General features: G+C 27.4%; 1 protein-coding gene across 23 annotated transcripts in view; it reads right to left on the bottom strand.

Moving 5' to 3' along the window:
- Window positions 1-247: 247 nt before the first annotated feature.
- LOC122271333 (mitochondrial potassium channel ATP-binding subunit-like) overlaps window positions 248-25,503 on the bottom strand; it is a 38,231-nt gene continuing 12,975 nt past the window's right edge. For 3 of the 23 annotated variants that reach the window (XM_071185499.1, XM_071185501.1, XM_071185500.1), the window contains 7 exons: window positions 24,512-24,637; window positions 21,155-21,227; window positions 20,975-21,066; window positions 19,979-20,051; window positions 15,922-15,993; window positions 10,671-10,759; window positions 7,740-9,631 (listed from right to left, as the gene is read on the bottom strand). In XM_071185499.1, coding sequence (XP_071041600.1) covers window positions 15,938-15,993; window positions 19,979-20,051; window positions 20,975-21,066; window positions 21,155-21,227; window positions 24,512-24,526 — 309 coding nt within the window. In that variant the 5' untranslated portion in view covers window positions 24,527-24,637 and the 3' untranslated portion in view covers window positions 7,740-9,631; window positions 10,671-10,759; window positions 15,922-15,937. Of the gene's footprint in view, window positions 504-5,632; window positions 5,923-7,739; window positions 9,632-10,670; window positions 10,760-15,921; window positions 15,994-17,781; window positions 17,928-19,978; window positions 20,052-20,974; window positions 21,228-24,511; window positions 24,638-25,503 lie in introns of those variants that run through there. The other 20 variants (XM_071185505.1, XM_071185506.1, XR_011637745.1 and 17 more) reach the window with 18 other exon arrangements.

Here is a 25,503-nt window from a genome sequence, read left to right as displayed (position 1 = left end):
TGTTTAGATATAAATCTTATTCGATATCTTAAGGACAAACCAGACCTTAGATCCACAAATTTATGAGGGTGTTGGGCTTGATTAAAAGCAACCATGTATAACATCTTTATTCACTGATTAGTTTGTATTAATTGTATATTAATTTTAACCACTTTAAGTTAGAAACAGTAACTCTTTAGTTGCATTGTTTTTAATTAATTATTATTCAGTGAATAATATAACTTTCATCTGAGCTTTGATTAATAAATGTGAAAGAAATAAAACTTTATTTAAAAAATACATTTTTTTTTTTCTTCCTTTAAATAATTTCTGTCAATCTTGTTTTCGGAAGTAAAGGAGGACACACACGGAATTATATTTTAATTTCACAAAGGGGCATAAGTAAAATATTTAGATATATTCTGCAATAAGTGAAAAAAATAACATTAATATAATTATTTCTTGTATCTTTTCTCAGTAGACGTTTCAGACTTAGCTTCTTTAAAGGGCTCTCGATACATATACTGCAATAAAAAGTAAATTGTTATTACCTTTTAATAACACAGTTTTACAATTAGAGAATGATAATGAAGTTTTATAGTGCTTAGCCATAAAAGAAACTTTTATATGCAGGGTATCTGCTACATTTCAGATATTCAAATCCATGACTTTCCACGAATAGTGCCAAGAAATTTTCATGACTTACCGAAGTTACAATTTTCTCCGACAAAAACACAACAATAAATTTAAAAAAGCATTATAATAACATTAATTGAAATGATAGGTACAACCAAAACTGTTATACTCTGAATTTTCATATTTACTGATTTTAAACTTAAAAAAACAGAGTAAAGAAAGAGCTGAAGTAATAAAATAGCTGAAAAAATACAAAAGCGAATAGCTATATGCAGTCTGATGTACAGTGGGCAATATTTATTCATATTAAAAGGATGATAATGCTGACAAAATTAAACAATAAATCTTAAAAACTTAAAAAATACCGTAAACATGGAGAAAAAAGTCTCCGTAAGGTGCCCTACCACACGAAAAAAGTTTACAAAAATCCAAAATACATTTACAAAATTGCATTTAATGATCAGTGGGTCCTCCTTTGGCCTTTATCACCTCTCTTAGAAGTTTTGGCATTACCCCTACAAGTTCTTTTTTGTTGCTTCTGGAGAAATATTATACCAAATGCTAATAATGGCACTTTTGAGTTTAACTTTGTTTTTTATGTCATATTTTTTAAGTTGTCGGCCAATTTCTTCCCACAAATCGGGTGACTGGGGAGGGCTATGAAGGCACCTTTCTTGCCAAATCTTAGAGGTGTGTTGTCCTGCCGAAAAGTAAATCCAGTTCCAAGAGTTAGTTTCTCTGCTCTGGATAACACATTTTGTTTAAGAATATCCAGATATCCAAATCGATCCATAGTTCCCACGATGAATTTAAAATTTTCTACTCCAGAAGCACTCATACACCCCCACACCAAAACACCGTGCTTCACAGTTCCGCTTTAATTCTTAGTTAGCATTTGTTTGTTTGGTTTTCTCCACACCATTATTCGGCCATCTGACCCATGAATGTTAAATTTTGATTCATCACTATAAAGAATGGATTCCCAAAAAGATAATGACTTGCTATATAGGGTCTCTTCCGGGCCGCACGTCCATGATAACCACTTTTTTTAATGACATTTCTTACGGTTTGAGTTGAGACCTTAATGTTGTAACTAATTATTAAATCAGCTGCCAACCGCGGTGCACTAATTCGTGGATTTTCTTGAACTTGACGTATGATGGACGCGAATTAATTTGGACGGCCTCCCGGATCGATCTCTCTCCTCAATTGAATGACGATATCCTTCAATGATATTATTGCACAGTAGACTTCGATTTTTTTAGTCATTTCACTCATCCTTTTCATGGATAATCCGTCTTTTCGCAATTTAATCACTAATTCCCGAATAGCTCTGGTAATTTCCATTTTGAGACGATCAACTTTCTAACGTCAAAGATTTACTACTGCGGGCATGTTTTAAACACGTCAGAAAGAATTTGAATAACGCGTACGGAAACTTTTTTTGCACTGCAATTTTCAATTTACCTTAGATATTTCAAATAATATGCTTTTCTCGTTTTGTAAAAATGAAAATTTATAAAAATCTCTTTCTATAGACAACCACATATAGACAGTTTTTAAAGAAAAAATGCAACACTTTACAAATTATGCTCATTCATTCTTAAATTTAGTGACCGTACGGAAACCTTTTTTACCCACTGTATGTAGTTATTTAAAGCTGTTTTATTTCTTCTTAAAAAAGTGAAATAAAAATAATAAATAAATTTTGAAATCACTGGAGTTTAAAAAATAGAAGGTGTCTTGGGGTATTAATCCGTTTTTAGATGCACCTGGATTTCAGCCCCCACCCCTCTAAGAAGCTGCAGCCATGATGAAGGAGATAATGATATAGGGAGTTAAAGAGGGGTTGTGCACGCGGGTTGCACACCCCTTCGGGTTGGCGTCCGTAGGGGTGACCTGCCAGCAATTAAGTGAGAGGTTGAACTGAGGAGTCTTACTTGCTGATAAAAATATTCTTAAATGCATTTTCGTCAGACATGAAGTGACTATTAACTATTTTTCATTATATTTTTAGAAAATACATAGAAACTCAAATAATAAATTTAGATCCTGCGATTTCTTATACATATCAATGAAATTTAAAGCTTTTTGAGGGTTGAGGCACCGAGAATGAATGACAAACGAAAAAAATGCTTTTGAACACCCTATGACAAAAAAATGTAGTAATAAATTTTTAACTTATTATTTTGGTTCTTATATACAATAATTGAACTAAACTTCGTAAACGTAGCTTAAATATTTTTGAAAATATAAACATTTTTATTAAAAAAAAAATATTTTTTTGTCTTGCGTTTTTTTTAATAACATTAAAAAAAATTCAATAAAATGAAATAAAAAACGTTTGAATCAATTTTAAATTGATTAAAAAATTATCGACATAAAAATTAAAAAAAGAATTTGTTAAAACCTGCTCCAAATACGTGTAATTAACGTTTTTTTTATATTGCGTATATACGCAAAAAAATAACTAAATAAAATAAATAAATAATTTTAAAAATTTTCTTAATTTTGTAGTGAATCTTATTTGACAACTACTTAAGTCCGATTTGAATATCTTAAGCAATTTTCTAAGGAGTTTTTTTTTTCTTTTTAAAAGAAACCTCAAAATAATAAACGATTTTCCACAAATTTCATTTTGTACTATTAAACAAGATTTATAAATGACATCGGTTGGAGATTATGCCGATTAAAGTATCCTTTCTTTCGCATGTTTTATTTCCTAATTCCATCACACTTTGTTATCCAGACCATCATTTTCTGGGTATCATCATTTGTTAATAAATCTTGTTTAATAGAACAAAATGAAATTTGTGAAAAAACCCTCATAATTTTGAGTTTTCTCATAAAAGAGTAAGAAAACTACTTAGAAAATTGCTTGAAACTTTTTTCATTTTAAAGATATTCAAATCGGACTTAACTTATTAGTTGTCAAATACGATTCACTGTAAAATTAAGATAATTTTTTTTAAAAAATTTTTTCTGCACATGCGCTGTATAAAGCAACTACTTCAATTACTCTTATCTGGCGCAGTTTTAATTATTATTTTTTTTAGTTTTAAAGCAATAGTTTCGTTATCAGTTTAAAATTGATTCAAACGCTTTGTTTAATTTTTTTTTAATATTTAAACTATAGAAAAAAAAAAAAAATTATTTTTTTATAAAAATTTTCATACATCTCCAGAAATATTTAACCAAGGTGTACGAAGTTTTGTCCAATTATTGCATATAATATCCAAAATAATAGTTATGAGTTGCAAATTTATTGCCACATTTTTTGGCACAGTTGTTGAAAAACATTTTTTTCCGTTTGTGGTTCATTGTCGGTACCTCAAACTTCAAAAAGCGTTAACTTCATTGATATGTAGGAGAAATCGTACCATCTAATAATTTTTAAATTTATGAACTGATTCTCTAAGTATTTATTTTTTAAATATTAAAAAATGTGTTAGTATCGAAGTGTCTCAATTATTTTGTTAAACTCCTGTATTTATGATTAGACACATACATATATATAAATTTAAAACAAAAATTTTTATTAATGCATGTTATTCCAAATTTTTTTTTCATTTTTATTTAATAAAATCTCCTCTCCTAGAGATTGCATTATTACACTATTCTTTTCATATCCTTCTTATCCTTATTAAAATGACATAATCAGAAAGCTATAATGGGTAAATGTGATATATAATTTTTTCCCTGTCTTAAAGCATTTTAAAACATGTGGTGAATTTATTTTGCTAAAAATTTTATAACACAAATTAAATCTAAGACACAAATTTATTTAATTTTAATTACATATGAAGCTTTAATGAAAAACAAACTTTTTATTTTAGTGAATCCTTTTGTTTCAAAATATATCTGTGAATAACAAAATAAAGCGATTGAAATAAAGGGAAAAGAAAAAAAAAAGAACTATAGAAATGAAGATTGGTACTTGGTCAGGTAAGCGAAGATTCACTTTAACTAAACAGAAACTAGCATCCACACAGAAATCGGAACTCTTCTGCTAAAGTTTTCATTCCGGATTCAAAAAATAAAAATAATTGGTTTTGTTGGCGATGATCTCGTAAGGCAGAGTTTCCCAAACTTAGGACTTTTGTGTACCTTTCCTAAATTTTTCGTAACGCTGCGTACCACTAATAAAAAAATGAATGCATTTTTTACTATAAAAAAATTGCACAAAAGTAAAAAATCACGACTGGCTGTTCATACCACTAATTATTAACTGTTAACTCTGCAAAACTAGCCAAAAGAAAAATACGCAATCGTAAATTTTCATGGCTAGCTTTGTTTTTAAATGAAATTTTCGTTTGTTGCAAGATATTTCGCATTAGAACGCGTACCCCCACTAAACTGTTTCCGTACCCCTGGGGGTACGCGTACCACACTTTGGGAAACACTGTCGTAAGGCGATAAAGAATCATGCACAGTACACACGCAGAGCATTCAGAATTCTTCGCTAACAGCTTCTAATCGCTTTTTTAACGGTAATAACAGGGCCTTCGATATTCGACGGGTAAGGAAGGGGCAATGAAATTCTCCTCGAAGGAAAAACGGATTAATACCCCAAGGAACCGTTGAACATCAGTAGTCAATCAAAGGTTCCCAAGTGATACCTTGTGTAAATTTGTCACATAATCTAATGCCAAAAATAGACAGCAATCCATTTTTTATGTCAAATGCTCATTAGCCTGCACTGGGTGCCCATTAACTGCCAGAATTTATGAAATTTGGTTTCAGGGGGTATTTTGCACGCTAAATCAAATGTAGTAAAAATAACTTTACCGAAAAAGTGTGTTTTTTCATTAAAACTGTTCCCCCTTTTGCGATGACAGTTAACTGTTGTATGTAAATTTAAATTTTTTCCTTGAGATATTGCTATAACTCTTCCCAGAATGAAAATCCAAAAAACCGCTCAAATGCAATGGTAATCCTTTTTTTTTTTTTTTAGCTGACTGCACTTTCGACATTAACTATAGGAATAAGCACTATTTTTCTCACTTAATAACCAACTGTGTACAATTTTATTAAAAATAACACAATTTATAAAAAAAAATTAAAATGATAAAGAATAAAATTAACAACATTGAATGTCAAAAAAGTTTTTACATGACAAAGTATACATGTTTCCGATACTACGAAGAGCACCTTTGCCAGTACAATAAAAATTTAAAAATATTTCCACTTATTTTTTCTTAAAAAATAGTTTTACTAGCACAGCTACAAATGCAGAGGTAGGCCATGATTTTATCTCTTGAATTTGACAATCAGCAATAGATACTTTTATCTCCAATGGCCTTGTAACTAAAATCAAATTTAGAAAAAATAAATATTATATCTTATTGTAGTGGTTTGGCTCACCGCTAGAGTGCGAGTTAATGACACACCTAATCAAAGAATTAAGAGTAGAGTAGATGAAGAGAAGCTGGCGCGTTAGGCTGGTCTTTCCTCTACTCAAGCATATTTCTATATTTTGGCCCTTATAATTTCATAATTGTTTTAAATGTTAACAAATATTTTCGTTGCTGTTATGTTATTGGATATATTTCAAAAGCAATAATGCTCGTCACATTGGTGCAGTAGGCTCCAGGATACGAACTGGAAAAATCACATAACTCTTTCTCATATTTTTATGGAAAATGGAATTATTATTGTGATTACATGCCTAGTTATTCAACGCTTGTGTTTCCATTAAACCATCCTTACAAAGAAGAAAGTCGCAGATAATATATTCCTTGGACACAAAAACATGATGCGGCTTTTCTTCAACTAAAAAGAGCTTTGGTTGAAGCTCCTTCTCTATGCACGCCGATTTACAACTTACCTTTTATTATCCATGCCGATGCATCCCAGATTGCGGTGGCTGCGTGTTTCTCACAAAAAGTGCATCACAAAATGCACCCTATCCCATATAAAGCCAGAAATTAAATGCTAGCCAGCAATTATGATCTACTCTTGAGAGAGAAGCATATGCCATAGTGAAAAAAATTCGAGGTTTGGGTTTTTGATTCAAAAATAGAGTTCGATACGGACCACAACCATCTACCATTTCTAACCAAAAGTGCAAAAGCAATCTGCACAACTTCAAAGATGGATTTATGAATCTTTGAATGGATGGATCTTTACAGAGATATAACATTACTATCAAACATTGCTCAGGAGCTAAAATGCCCGCAGAAGTTCTAACACGTCTATTTTAGTGTTTTTACATAATAAATTTTTTTTAGCTGCGCATAATGAACAATTTCAGTGCTTAAAGAGCATTAATTTGTTATTCATCAAGGTATTCGTAAACATTATTTTTACTAATTTAATACTTTAATTTTGGTTCATGATTAAAATATATTAATATAATGCTAAAATTATTAATATCTTTTATTAATAAGAAATTCCAGTTTTATGTAGTTTTGATGAAAATTGTAAAACTTGTGGTATTTCTTTTCACATTATTTACATTTCTTTAATTTTATATACTATTTTTATTTTAATATATGGTAAGGCTATTTTAATATTTGATCATTTTTGTGTTAATATGTGATAGTTGCTGTTTTAATAGTGGATAATTGTGATTTTCATGTGGTTAATTACAAGCTTACTGTTATATATTTTACAAGCTACTTTATTGAAATTTCAGTGTTTATTTTGATCTTATATATCAGATTGAAAATAAGGGTAATATTTCAATCTTGGTTGTGTGTTGGGGGGGCTGTAGTGATTGGCTCACAGCTAGAGGGCGAGTTAATCACTAACACAATTAAAGAATTAAGAGAAGAGTAGCCGGTGCGTTAGGCTGGTCTTTCCTCTATTAGAGCATATTACTATATTTTGGCAGCTGAGTGCCCTTTATATTTTCCATAGCTGTTTTAAATATTAATAAATATTTTCGTTAGTGTTACGTTGTTGGATATATTTCAAAAGGAATAATCCTCATAACACCAGTTCTGATACATTTAAATTTAAAAATGTAGAATAATTAAAAAACAAATTGTTACTCATGTAAGAATAGTTCAACTTAAAACTTTACTTGTGTTGACTTATTATTCACTAATTTTGAATGAACCAAAATGTGTCAAAATTAATGATATAATTTAATTATGAACAAATTATTAATACTTCCATAATTTAAAGCAAAATTAATATTTATTCAGAAAAAGTGTTTTTCATATCATAATACAATCTGAAACATTAATAAATGTTTTGATGTGCAACACACCTTACAACAAGATGAAGAGTAAAAAATGAGTCTTCATTCTAAAGATTATGTAATCATATTTCAATAAAAACCATAAATTAACAATCATAAACTCTTAATTTGTATATTAATTTTGATATGTTATAATTAATAAGTTCTTAAACTTTGTATAAATAACAAGTATATATTTTTAGCATATTAGCATTAGACGAGAACAACCTTTATGCAAGGCAATTAATGAAATGTCTTCAAAATTTTTGATATTTAATGTTTTTTTTAAAAAAAACATTGATGTGCTGGAGTAAAATATTTATTTCAAGTGATTAATTGTGCTATTTTAGAAATTTCAATAAAAAAAGATTTTTTGTTTAAAAAATTAATAAATTTTCATCATAACACTTTATTTAAAGTTTAAAATTTTAAAACTAAAATTATCCCAGAAATCATATAAAACAATACTATACTGTGTAGAAAGTTTGCACCAAAATATTTATATTGATAAAATAAAAGCAAAATTTCTTTTCTACTTTAAACAGACCTTATGCATTTTTATTTTATTTTAAAACCGTCATTGAACAGCCGACCCAATTTTAAGTTTAAGATTACCAATGTTCAACCCCGCAGTCGTGAAAATATTTTTAAAAAAATTTCGTTTTAAAACAGCTCTTTAAATTTAAAAAAAAATCAACAGCACACCATCAATAGTTTGATCATAAATAAACCAGATTTAATCAGATCATAGAAACAATGCAACCTTTTTGACAAAATATCAAAGTGTTTCAATCAGAGCAAAAATTGAAGTATCAAAAGTGTTTCCAGCAATATGAAAAAATAATTTCAACAATATTTTTGGGCAGTTATAAATCCAATATCAAGAGTGCATTCTAATTAATAGTAATTAAAATTGATCCTTGATCTTGATTGCTACAGTTTTCATTGTGAATGAAAAAATAGGAGAAAACAACAAAGGAGGGTCAACATAAAATTGCAAGTAATGAATTTGAAAACAAATGAATAAATTTACAATAAGAAAAAAATTTTCAATTCAAAAATTTATGTATTTACTGTAAAAACATCTGCAACACAATAGAAAGATGAATAAAAGCATTCATTTAGTTAGTTAAATAATTCGCAAAATTTTAGCTGTTCAAACACTCTCTATTCTTCTCAACACAAACAATTATTTTACAACATTTCAAATAGATTCCTGTTCACTTTCTGTAAGTTCATGTAAATACAAAAAGTTCTTGATTGTTTTAAAAGCTTTGAGGCCTTTTGCAGTTTTTGGAACTGACTGTTGTTCCATTTCACAGTCCTCATCCTAATCACTTTGCTTTTGCTTGCAACCATTTATCGAAACAACTGCGCAACAAGTTTCAACATTTCCATCAACTGATACATAAACATCAAATGTTAATGTTTGTGAGAGATGTTTTCCTTAAACAATAACAAAGCCTTCTTTTATTCAGCATTAGCATCAAAAGTTGTTTTTTCCCCAGAACAAAATAATTTAAATATTAAAATCGATAGAATTTTTGAACAATATACACGGGAATGTCTTAGTTTCAAAATCTGTCCGCACTAACATTATTAATGTTATATCCAACAGACCAATTAAAACAAGACTATATATGAGGGATGCTGCGGGAACAGCCAATATGTATTTTGAAAAATTGAACTGCTGTATTGGTAACTTCATTTCTCCAGCAAACTTGAAATTTGATAACATGCATTATAAATTTTAATGGAATAACAAATTTTACTCACATTTATTCATGTGTGGTTAGAATTTAGCTCACTTCTTGAAATTTCTTCAAATATCTAAGTATTGAATTGAAAATAATTTTGAAAAACTGCTTTGAAATGTAGTTATATTAGTTGTCTGATATACAATGAAAATGTAAAGAAACTTATAATACTCAAGAGGTAATGTTTTTTTCCTGAAAATTTAAATTTTTAAGATAAATTCAAAATTTTTGAAACAAGTTTAGGAAGGTAATTAATTTTGAGCCATCATATTTATTAGTATAATTATCCTTTTTATTAGATAATTTTCAATGATGAATAAAAATCATCCTAATTCAGAAAAAGAAAGAAAAAAAAATAGAATTTTAAGAATTTTTGAATTAAAAGTTTGAATTGAAATGAAATTATTCACGGGAACCTTGAAAATGACCAAATTCTGAACATAATTATCTAAGGAAATTAACAGACTTTCCTGAATAGAAAATAAAGACTATAAATAAATTATCCAAAAGCTAAACGTCTTGTTAGATTATCGGGAGCACTTATTTCTGAAAAGTAGTATAGTTACACTAAAATGAAAAAAAATTGATGAGTTGAATAACCATTTACAACTAATTGTATTCTTTTAAATATTTATTTTATTTTTTTTATTATTAGAAAAAAAAGACTATTTCTGAAACATCCTAATTTTTCTACAAATTGTAAGTTGCATTACAAAAAACATGCACTCTAACATGGCTTGTTATTATACACTCATATTCTTAAATATTTTTAAAAATAAAAGAAACACATGTAATTAAGAAAGGAAAACTTAATTTCAAGTGAAGTACATAGAAAATTTTCATTATATTCTGATATTCTTTTAATGTGAAACTTCTAAATATTTTTATAGCAGTGAGTTTAATAACAAAAAATACTTACAGTGGCATTTTTAATCTCAAATAAAATGTTTATTTTTTATAACATATCATCCAGCCTATGCTAAAAAACTACTAAAATCAACACAGATTTTTTCTAAATAGCACATAAAAATTTTTTTCAACTTATTAAATACTTACACATAGAATAAAGAATATAGTTTTTAATTATTAAAATAACACTAAATGTAGCATACCTCAACTATTTGGCCTCTTTTTACTACAGCAATGAAATCTACATTTTGGATTGTACTCAGGTGATGAGCTATCACTAGCACAGTACGACCTAAGCAAATAAAAAATAAAACATTTTATTCAGGAAAATAATGTCAATTTTATAAAAACCAAATGCAAACACATTTTTTAAGGAATTTTTTTTAAAAGTTTAACATAAAAGTAAGATGTGCTTAGTTATATATAGCTTATAAATCTTATTCTTTTATAGTTGCATTATTATTCATAACAAAAATTGGAAAGAAACTCTGGGGTAAAACTATTTTTTGTGGAAATAAAAATTTTCAATATGAAATAAAATAAAAATGCAGCAAAAATTTTCAAGATTAAGTAGATTACAAAACTCAAATCAATTTAATTTGGCACCATATATAAATATGAATTTGAAAAAATAAAATTTATGTGTTAAACTGGGTATTTTAGCATGCTTTTGACAAAAATGTACTAAAAATAATATAATTATAAAGTAAAAATTATGTAAAATGCACACTTAACCCCTTAACTGCCGAGTAAAATTTACGTGATTCACTTCCCAGTGCCACGATTTTTCGCTCAAGTGCACTTTCTTACGCGGTGATTTGGTGGGGTAAAATGATGCACACATTGCAATTTAAAAACGGTTTACTTTTACAGGACAAGAAAAAGGAAAGAAAGAAAATACAAAATTTAAATTAAATAATAAAAATACAATATAAAAGATGTTAAAACTTAGCTGTTGTATGATAAATCCTGAAACATGGTTGGACACATAAACCAACATCACATTGATTGCACTGATAGAGGGATTCACGAAGAAAAAAAATTTCTTGAACAAACGGCACATATTCGCGATGCATTTTCCTTTGAAGACGTTGATGGAAAGAATAAAAAGCACCTAATAAACACGGGAAACAAAAGCGAAAAAAGAATAAACCCAACCTTACTCAAATAGAGACATGAAAGTGATGTTGGTTTGTAATACGTTATTGTATACGTTTGTATACGTTGTTGGTTTGTAATACGTTATATATGATGTAATACGTTATCACTTTTCCATAACATCCTTTACCCATTTCCCCTCCTCCAAAATTAGTAATTCATTTGCAAAGCAAACACTTTCAAGGTAATTTTACTGCATTCTGAAGTAGGAGGGTGTAGTTCTATTTATAGCAGCGCAATGCAATGCATCCTACTTCGGGAAAGTGTATATATACGCCTGCGGTTAGTTTGCTCCAAAAAAAAGTTTTTCCTAATCTAAAAAAAAATTTTCAAACAAAATAATTTGCAAACAGAATAAACTACAGTTTATTCTGTAGAGAACAAAATAAATTACAGTTTAAAAGCTCTCGTTTTCCTCAAGTTTTCGAATTTTTCATGGTGCAATAATATTGTATTAAAATATCACATGCAAATGCATTGTGCTAACTGCCGAAGCGACGAACAAATAGCTTATACTTACGATGAAATATGCACAAATAAATTGTAAGAGACAGTGATTAATTAAATTCGCGATTAGAAATTCTCTTGCCGTATTAAAGTAACGGGGCATCGCAGATTGAGTAACAGGATCGTCAAAATCACAAAGAAAAGCATCGTAATAGTTGCAAAAAGAAAATATTATTACATTTCTAAAGAAATTAGCATATATAAAATGAGCCAATAAGTAGTTATTTGAATGCGTGAGTTAAAATTCGCACGTCAAAATAAAAATTGGAATTTTTAAAGCTACATGAAAATGCATCTCAGAGACTGCCGAAACAAAGACTGAAAAACAACTTGGATTTACAATGCAATTGGCATAAATTAAGTATGACAAAAAGTGATAAATTAGATGCACGATTTTTATCTCGCAAGTCATAATAAATGTATAGTCCATTTATAAACCACATGGAAATTACTAGTTATAAATGACAAAACCTGATCTAAGCAACGCTTGGTTTTATGATGACATTGGAAAAAACAAAGAGAGTCAAAAAGTGGTTATATAAATGTGTGATTTGAAACTTGCGCACCACAATTAAATTACTGGATTTTCAAAATCACATGGTAAAGCATTGCAATAACTGCTTTTAAAAAAATCATTTAGATTTCTGATGAAATCAATACAAATACAGAATGTCACAAAGTGATAAATTAGATGCGCAATTTATAACTCACAAATCGTAATATCATAATGATTGTATCGGAATCTTAAAAACCACATGGAAATTGGTAATTATAAATGCCAATAAACGATTGAAATATTACTTGGATTTATGATGAAATTGGCAAAAATTACTCAAATTCGAAATTTGTGTTATCGTATCTTTTAAAACCATATGAAATTTTGTAGCAATAACAATGAAAAAGCAATAGAGAAACAACAGATATTGACAATAGAATTAGTGCAAATTTAGAGCATTAAAAAGTGATGACTCAAAATTTGCAATTCTAAATTTTTATTTTCCTACAAAAATTTTTTATTGCGTTCAAGAGCTCCGCTGGGCAGCAGATCAACAGTCGGCGGGATGTATGTGGCCGGCAGTACCTCTACTTTAGAGGTTATAAAATATCTGCTTTAGCATTTTAAGATTGCTGATAATTTGTCCTTACAGTTTCATTAGAAAATTATGCCAAACATCGCAGCATAATAACAAAGTAGATCCAACTTTTTACTCTAACAACAAAAGTAGAAAGCTTGACAGTGTAACAATTAAGAAATATTACCATACATTTCCAAATATTCCATGGGTAAGCCAAAAAGATTGCTTTTTATTTGAAAATTCACCCAAAATTTAAAACTCTTATCATAAAAAAAGGCATGATACACTTAAAAATAAAAATGCATTCTTTCTATTGTAGCAATGATAGATTTAATAATGTTTGCACTATGAGTAAAAGAAGCAAGGAGCTTAACCATTCATACTTAGAAGATTAAAAAATAATATTCCTTTCAAAGTGTCCTTTTAGGGGTACTTCGGGGTTTTATATTTAGGGATTCCACTTTCAACTTTTATTTTATGTATTTTTATGTTTTGAGCGTACATTTTATGATATTTACTAATTATTGCTAATGAAGTCTTACATAATCATAAAGAAAAATATTACAAAGTAAACATTTTGGCAAATCTAAATAAATTTTATCATTAATAATTATTTATAAACAAAATTTTTTATAAATATTAAAATTTTTTGAGCTATCATTTTTAAATTTTGAATTTAAATTTCTTGAATTTGAGCAATTTTTTTTCTATACATATGTTATTTGAAATTTCTGAAAATATTTCTTGAAACCCTCAAATCATCGTTATGAGTTGAAATAATTTTAATAATTAAAGTATGCTGCACAAAATAAACCTATTTTGCTAATTAATTGTGCAGATTGACAGCCTGAATATACTTTATTCAGACTTTGATTTATGACTAATATAGAAGGTTCTATTTTAAATAAATTTCACATGTATCATGGCACATGGAAATAGTGAAGTCTTGTACATTGCCTTGTACAGGGGTGATTGTGAGCCCAAGTCAAAATTCCGGAAAATTTCTCGAGTAAAAAAAAAAAAGTTTAAATTGAAAACAATTTAAACAAGGTCTTTTTTCTTCTTTTTTCTCAATATTTCTAAGTTTACTTAAAATATATTTAAAATTTTACACATACCTATGATGACCTGGAGAAGTAATTAAAATTTACAAATATGTCTTTCTTTCTTGAGTTTATGATTATAACAATTATTTACTGATAAAAAATGAATATTAATCATGAATATAAGCTTATAAAATATCTCTCTGGCTCTCCCTTATAAACAAATAAAATGTGTTTTTAAGTTCCACCTTTAAAAATTTGATTTCCGGAAGCTTCTGTGATCAAAGATTTTCTGAAAAGTCTGGAATCTCCAGAAACTTCCGGATCACTGTTAGCGAAAAATCCGGAAATCCGGATTTTTTCCGGAGCACAATCAGCCCTGCTTGTATTAAAATAGGGACACTGCTGAGATAGGATCAAACAAAGTAAATCATTCTGCTTTCTCAAGCAGCATTTTTAAAATTAACAAATATCATAACATTATAAACTATAAAAACATATTATATTTAGAAAATAAAATTTTAAGACATCTCTTATACAGAGACAAAGACATCTTCTTTTTAAGGTATCAATTTTTATCTAAGACATTTCAATGGTCTAACTGAGGAGCCATCGGCTTTTGAAAAAACCCCAGTTCTAACCTCAAGATCATCAAATATCCAGAGAATGAATAGCTTCTAATGGATGCTGACGAGAATGGGAAGATTGGAAGAGATAAAAAATTTGGCAAATTATCAATAGACAACCCTGTATTAATAATGTTACATTTTTAAATAATTGGGCAACAACTTCATCAGAAAGACCATTACACTTTAATTTAACCCTGTAGCTGACACATTTTTGTGATTAGAGAAAGAAAGTAGCATAAGAAAAAAATTTCAAATATATTTTGATATTCGATCAGTTATGACACTGAATTAATGAGTTTTCTAATTACTTGTATTGGATTAAAAAGTTAGCAGTTACACTAATTGTTAAGAGAAGAATAAAAAAAAAAATTTGCTTTTTTTAAGATGTGAGAAAAATTAAATTAGTTTAATTCAATTTAACAGGGATTAAAAAATATGAAATTGAAGAAATTTCAAATGATAGGAGGTATGTAGTGCCTATAATGGCATCCCAATGGGATTCAGCCTAAGATTCATTTAAACTTTTTTAAATAATTTTTAATACCTTTAAAATTGGCTCCAAAAATTATATTAGAATTTTATTTTAATAAAGTAAATTAGCCTTGTCAATATAAAAGGAGCAGCAAATAATTATTTGAGTACTACCAACAACTTAAACATAACAATTTTAAAAAATTTAACATTTTCAAATAATTTAAATCCCATTTTATTTTATTCAAAATATTAATATAAACATTATTAAAAAAACAAACATTAAATTTTTTTTAGAGATAAAATTAAAAACAAAATTTAAATATTTTAACAACTTTAATTCATATTATTTTAATTAAAAATTAAAATAATAAATGTAAATAACAATGATCATAAACAACCACATGTAATTTAAAAATTTATCAATAGAGAGAATAAAAATTTTGATATTAACTTATTAATACTTAAAATTTTTCAAATTATCGATTCATCTTTAAAAATGTAATTTTCTACATAATTATGATTATTCACCTTACATACATAAATAAATTATTCTTTGTGATTATTTACCTCATCATCTGTAGCATCAGTTTTTCCATGTCTTATATTTTCCATAATTGAAGGAGCAAATAAAACTGGTTCCTAAAATAAAACATCACAATTGAGAAAATATACAATAATTACAATACAAAAAGAAATATTTTAAATACCATACATATATCAGTACAAAATTTAAAGTCACATATAAATCAATTTAAACTCAAATTATTAAAGTTGCACTAGAAATAAACATATGAAACATTGAAAAAATTTTATATAGTAAAAATAAATAACCAATGAAAATTGAAGTTTAAATTTCAGAAAATAACTACTTTTTAACCAATTTACACTGCCTGGAATTTTGAATACTTAGCATCTTCAGTCATATTTTTTTAAAGAAGTCAAGTAAACCAAAGGAAATCTTTAATTAATAGAGTAGTAACTTAACGAACTTTAAATTAACTATTTAAGACAATAACAACTTAACTTTGAATGAAGTACCTGCTTTCAAATGAAAAAACTGATGAGCTAGCAATAACATATTTATGCATATTACGTATAACTTACAATATGAATTGTTCAGATGTAAAATTGGACAAGCTATCTATCTTTCCTTTTAATAAGAGGGAAGGCAACTTTTCAAACAGAAGTTGTTTTCAATAATTGTAAAGAAACACTGTAAGAAGAAAGGGTATTGACCATCTGTAAAATATTCTGTCACTAATTCCGTAATATTTTATTTTAGCTAAATAGTTAAGAATTATTTTTTATTTGAAGGAGTAGTAATAACGAATATGAAATAGACTATTTAACACAATAACCATTCTCAAAACTTACTAATGAAAGAATTAGTAATCTAGCAATAATATATTTATAAAAAAGGACTCTTCAAATTATAAAAAAATGTAGAAAACTTCATAATTTACAATTGTTGAATATCCACATAATTTCATTTTCCTGAAAAAAATTTTCATTTACCAAATAAACTCAATTTGACAGATTTTTCCTAAAACTTTGCTTTCTTTTTCAATTTTAAGAATCCTTTTAGAAACTTATCCTTAATACTATAACTTTTTGCAGACCCAGATTTAGTCAACCAGCATTAAACTTTGGGAAAACTACTTGAGATTTTGATCTAAAACAAATGGCTAACTTAAGTATTAATGACAACAGTGTATTCAAAAATATTTCAAAAATGAGTGTAATATTTCAAATACGCTACATGCAAAGAATAGGCAAAAGAAAGCTCTAAGCTGGACTAAATCTCATTTAGCAGTTCAAAGGTAGTATTTTATTTTATAACCAGCGTATTATTTATTTTATAACCACAGAGGATATGCTATGTCAGCTCTGTGGTCAGTTTGAGAGGGGAGCAGAGTGAATATCAATCAGACGTTGCTGGGATTAAAACCAGATTTACCTTACTAGCAGGCAAATGCTCTATCCCCTGAGCCACCACGGCTCTCAAGGGTAGCAGTAGAAAGATTTCCAGAACTTACAAGAAAAGGAAGTGCTCTGAAAATCAAGCAAGAGCTTTAAAAGAGCCGTATCCTGACCAAAATTTTTCTGAAACAGCAAAAATTATGAAGGAATGTTCAGTTTCGGGATTAACTTCTCTTTCCTTTAATTATTTTATGTTGAATATGGATGTAAGATAACTTAGATAAAATCTTAACAGTAATAAAAAAATTGTAATTAAAAAAAGTAGGAAAACAAAAAATTTTATTTCAATTTAAGATTTTTTTTGGTCTGTTTTAGCTGTTTTCTAGATCGTTTACAATCTGTCTGCAACATTTTTAAAAATGACTGCATCATTGAGGCATAATTTCAAAAATATTTCTGCATAATTTATGTGGCCCTTTTCATAAAAATACAATATAAGTCATTTACCTAAAAAATTGGATAAGCCACACAGATTTCCTATCACTCAAGATGAAAATAAATTTTGTAGCAGAAGTTATTTTCAATTCCTGTAAAAATTCTGGACCATAAAATTCAGGTTATTCACTGCTTCCAGCAGAGTTTATCTTTTAAGTCTAAAATAAAGTTATTTTCATTAAAAATTTTTTTAAAAAAAGCTGGATTTATCTTTCACAATTTTATAACTCACATAAATATTAATTAAAGTGCATAATCATGCACAAAAAAAAAGTGCCTTTTTGAAGCTAATTTAACTTTTTTCTCAATGGATTCAAACCATGGGTAAAAGTAGTTGATTAAAGTTAGGAAGACAACTTTATTCAAAGCGTATATAAATATTAAATTCCCATTCCCAGCTATCCAGGAAAAATCAGTAAAAAAAAATTAAATAATGAAAACTCCAAAAGACATACTTCTTTTACTTACATAAATATACCTAAAATTTAAAAAAATAAAATAAAGATTTTTCAGTTCTCAAAAAAATTTTATGACTGAAATCAACCCCAACACTCAACCTAAAATATAATAAAATACTGTGTGGCTTATCCAACTATCAGCCCTTGACTCAGAATTTAATATTGGAAGAAATAATTAAATAGTGCAGTTTCAACAAACTTTTAATGTTATACAGTTGAACCGGTTTATCTCAAACCTCTTAATCTCAAAAACCTCTATATCTCAAATTTTCTGAAATTCCCTACATTTACTGTCTAAAATCAATGTATTTTTCCTGTTTATGTCGAAATTTTTTATTCAAAACCTCCATTTCCTGAATTTCTAATAATAGAGCACAAATGTCAAAACTTTTAGACAGAGATAAATTTCGTGAACCCACAGGAAGTAGGAATGAACAGGTTGGGAGTATTTCTTGGAATTTCTATCACTATTCCTGTACTTCCATAATTAGAAAGGAATACAATGATTCTGGCAGCAATGAGTTAATGAGTAGTAACCAGCAGGGGTTATCTTTTCAACATAGATAAGGCAACTAAGAATAGAAATTCATTTTCACCTCAAAATTGCAACCAATGGATGAAAGAATAACTAGGAGTTCTAAAGTGAACGCTGAATATGCGGTACCAGATTTGCCAGAATGGAATGCAAAGAAATCTGGATTTTATGTTCACATTATTTTTGAAGATTTTTGCAAGTGGACAACTGCCTGGCAACATTGACAGATGAATAATTCATAGATAATGTCCAAGGAATATCAGATGAAGAAGATCATATTGATGAACCAAAAGTGAGTGCAAAAGAGGTAGAATTCTTATAAACTATTCTAGACTCCCAAGAAAATGCTGGCTATGAGGGATTTGCGCTCCTTATAACATTAAAAGAATAATCAAAACAAATAAGGTTATTTGTCAAAAATCTTTGAAATATTTTTTTCAGTGTAAAATGAATGATAAAATTTTTTTTTAATGTAAATTTATGTATGTGGTATAATTAAATTAAAGAAATGCCTATATTTTCCCACTAAAAACAATTAAATCATTTTTAACAGAATTTCTAAATTAAATTTAATTTTATAAAGTACCTGTATAACTCGAAACCTCTTTATCTCAAATTTTTCGCCTTTCCCGTGATATTCGAGATAAATAGGTTCGACTGTAGTTGATACTTAAATAGTAATGAAACATGAAACAAAACCTACAGTTTCTGTATTATAATAATACAACTTGATCAACATATAACTATCCCTCGAAGCCAACAAGGATCCAATGATTTAATGTCAGCTCTACCTATTTTAATTGCTCTATCATAAAATCTCTCAAGTAAACTAGCAACATTTGATTTTCCTAGGTGGGGGAGGGGAGATACAGAAAATTTCATTACTGTTTCAAAGACATAAAAACGAAAATACATTATCTAAATACAAAAATATTACTGATGTATTAAAATAAAAAAGCTTAAATTGCAAATAAAATACAGTGTAAATTATTTCTATTTGCTACTAAATTTCTAATAATTAGTTAACATGTAGTCCATAGAATTGTGTTGTTCTTGTTCCAAACATTCATTTAAATGGTGAAATATAAATAATTCAAGTATGAGTCTTCATATTTCAAATCTAAAACAGTAAAATTTCTTACACAATAACCAAAATCATAATAATAATAATAATAATGGTAATAATTATAATAATGATAACATTTGAAATCAGTACCTCCACCAGAAACTCCACATAAGGCAACAATTCTTCTAGGTGGTAAGGTTAAATCAAAATGTTGCAAAACAGCCTATAATGGATATGTGAAAAATAAAATTACTGCTTTCAATCTACTATAATCAATAAACCATCAGTAAAATTACTAGATAAAAAAATGTTATACAATAAATAAGAATTTTTTTCATTATACTGTTCATTACCAAAAATGATAGCAAATCAATTTCTTTACTTAAATTTATCAAAGAAATATATCATGGAATTATATAAACCAGTTTCCTTTTAATTTTAAATTCTAAAAAAAAAAAAAATATTCTTATTTTTTTAAAGAAATACATCAAATTTAGCTTTTTAATGTTGAAACTAATGCAGTAAGCCAAAATGCATCTTGATATGTTTTAATTTATTAAAACATAATAAATACTTCGATAACACAAAAATCTCATTTAAAATTTTCGTTTATGCGCAAATAGAATGTATCAAACTACTTTCTCCGGTAAGAAAAAATTATTTTACAGCTTTTTGTTATTTGAAAGATAATTTCAGCAAATTTTTTATGAAAAATGCTATATTTTAGTATAAATGAATAGAATCTACAAGAAAATATGAATAACGAAAGTGACAAAGTAAAGAAAAAAAATAAAAGACCAGTGTTACAACTCATTGTAACATCTATTAGAACACTTCAATTTTGTTTTCACATAAATACTGAAGCATTGTAATATATGTTACAATGAGTTGTAACAACCAGGAATACTTTTTTAACTGTCTACTCTAAATTTATAATTGTCCACAAAACAATAAGTAAATGGAAACCAAATATCAACTTTGGAAAAAGAAGAAAATTTAGTATGATCTACAATACATCAATTTTAAAAAGTTCAATATTAAATGTCAAGAATGATATATTTTACAAACCACCATAAATAACAATATTACAACAGATATTCATATTTTAAAGAGCTTGAAATAAAATAGTTTAATTTTAAAAATGACCTGATTAGGTCTTGATGGATATCTAAAATTAACATCACAAAATTGTACTTCTCCAAAAAGCTCAATTATTTTCCCTCCTTTCAAAGGTATCTCTGGAGATAAATTCATGTATACTTTAAAATAGTATTTAGTTTCTGAATACTTTCGCATCTAAATAAATGTCAGATAAAACTTGATTACTTGAAAAATTCTTGCAACTGCAGCTAAACCAGGAATGAACTGCCCAAATAATAAGGACATATGAGCAATGGATCTGTAATAAAAAAAATATCTGTAACTATTAATGATATTCATAAACAAATAAATTAGCAACAAAAAATATTTAAACACTTCTTTTTCAAGATTTTCACATAAAAATGAAATTTTCATGAGATAATTGAATCCGAAAAAAAAAAAAATTCTAAATTAGGATTTTTAGAATTAAGTGAATTCTTTCCAAACGGAAAAATAAACTCCTTATTAAAATTTTAAAAACGAAAAAACTAATCATGTATCAGACAAAGAGATAGATTTTCAGCATCATATTAAATCATACATAACATATATAAGCTGATAGATACTAACTTATTTTTTTTGCAATCAATTAGAAGAAATCTAACTGCATACTTAATTAAAAAATAACTGCAACCATCGTGCATAGTTATTTTATTCAAAAATGCATTATTTTAATAAACATAAAAGAATTCATATCAATTCAATCATTCTTTGTTAACAGAATGCTCTTAAACATATACATCATTTTGAAGCCATTATCTAGACGTTTTCAGTTTTCTCGTTGTAATAGGACATTTTTATGCAAGAAGTTAATGTTAATAATGAGTGAGTCTCAGATTGTAGCAATTGAATTTATAAGAATAAGGATCTAATATACAGGGTGTATCAGAGTAGGTGTCCCTAATTTTTGAATTGCTTTATACTCACCAATTCTTTTCATGAAAATTCTCTGAAGTTCACATAAAGTATGAACTTTACATGTAATCTACATTTGCATGTGGCATCTTTACATGTGACTACATGTAATCTACATTTGACAATCAAAATGGATGCTGTTTGAAAACATAATCAAAATCTTTATACAAAAAAAGTACAGGCCTTTGAAATTTTCAAGAGAGGAAAAAAGAGAGCATGACCAAAAAAATGTGTCTTTCATACTCTAAAAAGAATTAGAAGCACTGGTGTCTGTTCAATTCATATTACAGGTGGAATAAAATAACGGTTAAGACAGCAAATGTGATCAAAGCTGTTGGAGAATGGATTAGGCACAATCCATATCAAGCATTGTTTGAGATGCAAATATCAACATCATTGATGAACAGTTGTGACTTTATCTCTTCAGAAGATAAACTTTTTTTATTCAGCAAGACAGTCACAACCGGCAAACTAATTGCGTATCAGCAGCAAGTCTTACTATAGTATAACTTCATGACGTAATAGTCAGTAATAATTTAAGAACCAATCTAAATATCATAAGTTCAATTTTGAATCTCAATTATCCAACTTCACAGCAAATAAAAGAAATGTGATGTTTTATCGAAGAACTTAAAAAGTGATAGTTTAATTAATACTTACTAACGAAATTAATACTAAATATCCTAACATTTATGGCTCACCCTATTATTGCTAAGTAAATAATACTATCTCTAAGGCCTGCACTAAGAATATCAAATTACTAGACAGTAAATTATCCAAATATCAAAAGTCTTAGCCAAAAGCAAACCTTAACAATTTTTTATAATAAATTTTTTTCCCCATGGTAAACTAAGTTAAAATACAAATTTACTATAAATTGAACTTTTTCAAAAATGCAAATTCAATTGAAAAGTCATTTTCCAGTTGAGGAGGAGCAAATGAGCAATGAATTGGGGATAGGATCAAAAATGTAGATGTTTTATTGTCTTTGAGGGGAAAAAATAAGAATAGGTTTGGGTAAATTTTTGATAGCTTCTTAGACTAGAGCAGTAATATAGAGATAAACCTGAAGCAGCATATGATGTTTTTATCTATTCTGACTATCTTTTAAATTAATATATTTCATTTAAAATAAAACGTTTAATTCTTTAAGCCTTTTATTTAAAAAAAATTACTATCTAATTTATTTTTTTTTACTGTCACGATCGTAATCATTTAGAAAAAAAAGTATCATGGTAGAAGATAAGTTACATGAATAATTTAATTGCTCAATTCTGTTTTGTAGGTTTTTTTTACTACTTGCAGAGATTTTTTGACAGAATTTGGGTGGGGGTTTAATATGTTTATTGACAACTGTGTGCAAATGGTCATACTATATATCGATCATCGAAAAGTGGGAATCTTAAAAGATAAAATCAAAGTTACATTTTTTTATTTTAGTAAATGCTTTAATTTTTAAATTTCACAATAAGTTTACTTTAATAAGCAATATGATATTGTCTTGATAACAAATATTTTCCGAAAAAATAGTTGGATGATAATATGCATCTAGCTACCATTTAATCTGCTTAATTGACAGAAACTATTCGTCATGCGATACCGCCTGATCCAGCTAATGAACATATTAATCTGTATTGCACATTTTACTTTATTTTTTTCTTCCTGATGCCTATATAATCTTCTTTGTTGCCTACATTATCTGGACTCAATATAGCCCTAATTAGTTATGCAACATATCTAAGGAAAATAACTGTAATCAAATAAAAAATACAAGATTTGCTTAGAAAAATTCATTTTGATACAATTTTCAAGATCAAGGGAGATATATATATATATTTAGGTAGAAAAAATCGTTCGCCAATACTTTTACCAAAACACTATTTGGTTTGCCGAATTTACAATTTTACTGCATTTAGCAAGGTGAAGAATGCTTAGTGAGGGCCCTGTATCTGGTATTATTTTTTAAAGCTAGTTCATTTTTAAGACTAGAAAATATTCAAGTGAACTTTCAATAATATTTACAAGCAAGTTTTCCATTTGACTAGGTCAGCTGCAATAAATATGCATCAACCTGTTATTGTAGAAAAATTTATTACACATTCTATACAAAGAAAAAAGACTTTCAAGGACCTTAAAAGAATTCTCCTAACTTAGTTACGATGAAAATCAAAAGATTTCTTCTCTCTACTAAATTTTCATGTGAAAATCCTTCCTAAAATTACTGATCTGATTACTGGAACAGCGTGTATATTAATGACCAACCTATTCTTAATCTTACTGTATTTTTAAAATATGGTTATAGAAGCACAAAATGATAGTCATAATAAAAAACATAGATAAAAATGAAGCTCAGAACTACTCAAAAAATTATAAACAATTTATCAAATTCAGTAAAATATTTTGCTAAACCTGGATTTTTTTTTAAAAGTTCAATTCAACTATAATAAATGCATGGTTAGTACAAAACAAAAGAAGATAAATAAATGTCTTTCATTTTTTAATTTTTGGTTTTTCTAACAAAATTTTTTAAATTAGTTTTATTTAGAGAAGAATAATTTCTGTAAATATCAGATAATAGAGATCTTAATATAATTTACACAAGACAATAGCAATTTTACTATGTAATACCTCGAATCGAAACATGATTATACTTTCATATAGTTTGTGTAGCAACAAGAAAGACCATCATGCTTCCAGAAGTCATTTCAGCACAGCACAAAGATCCTCCCACGTATAAAACACCCAACACAATACCTAATAAAGAAAAATGCAAAGAAAATCAAAGTATTTTAATCACTAATTAAAGATTCTGATTATTAATTTATAAAAAAGTAATATTCACTTATAATATAAAATAATTTATAAGCGCCACACTTTTATATAAGATTATATTTATTTTAAAATAATAATAGAATCTACTAGTTCCAATTGTGCATATTTGATTAAGCTTTCAAGTTATTTACTATAACCAAAATAATTCTGAATAAAGTAAAATATGATTTTCTGCTGACGAAATATCTGCTTTTCAGTCATTTGAAACTCTAATAAAATTTCAAAGAAAAATGTTACATTGCAGTATTTTGTCAGAACTTTTATGTGTATGCAGTATTGTCCTGCAGTATTTCATTTGCACTATATTTATTAATGTGGGAAATTTAGTTATAATCATGAGATCTATTTTATTTTTCCTATTTATTGAAGATCTTAAGAACCAGAAATACATTTTGGGAATATGTTATGCAAAGATGAACATTTTAAGTTACTCTAAACTTACAAATGTCACTTGAAAATTAGTAATTGTTGAATTATGTAATGTACAAACACATTAGTTTAGCAACACCATTCCGATTTTGCCCAAAAAGTAAAAAAGAAAAGTAAGCATTAAAGCAAATTAAAATAAAATATTTTAAAACTTAGATTTTGAACAATATAAATATGTCACATTTTAATTTGTAGATATATTAGGACAATTAACACAATATATTGATGTTATTTTAATATTTTTAGTTCTCTAAAAATAGTATCCACTCTGAAAACAATAAATAAACTGGTGCATTAAAATTTAATTTCCCTTTTTTAAGTTAAACTTTTAAAAAGTTAAACTTTTGTTAAATCTACAA

This window comes from Parasteatoda tepidariorum, chromosome 9, assembly GCF_043381705.1.
Source record: "Parasteatoda tepidariorum isolate YZ-2023 chromosome 9, CAS_Ptep_4.0, whole genome shotgun sequence".
NCBI lineage: Eukaryota > Metazoa > Arthropoda > Arachnida > Araneae > Theridiidae > Parasteatoda > Parasteatoda tepidariorum.
Note: the sequence above shows the minus strand (reverse complement) of the source record. Positions and strands in the feature narration are given on the sequence as shown.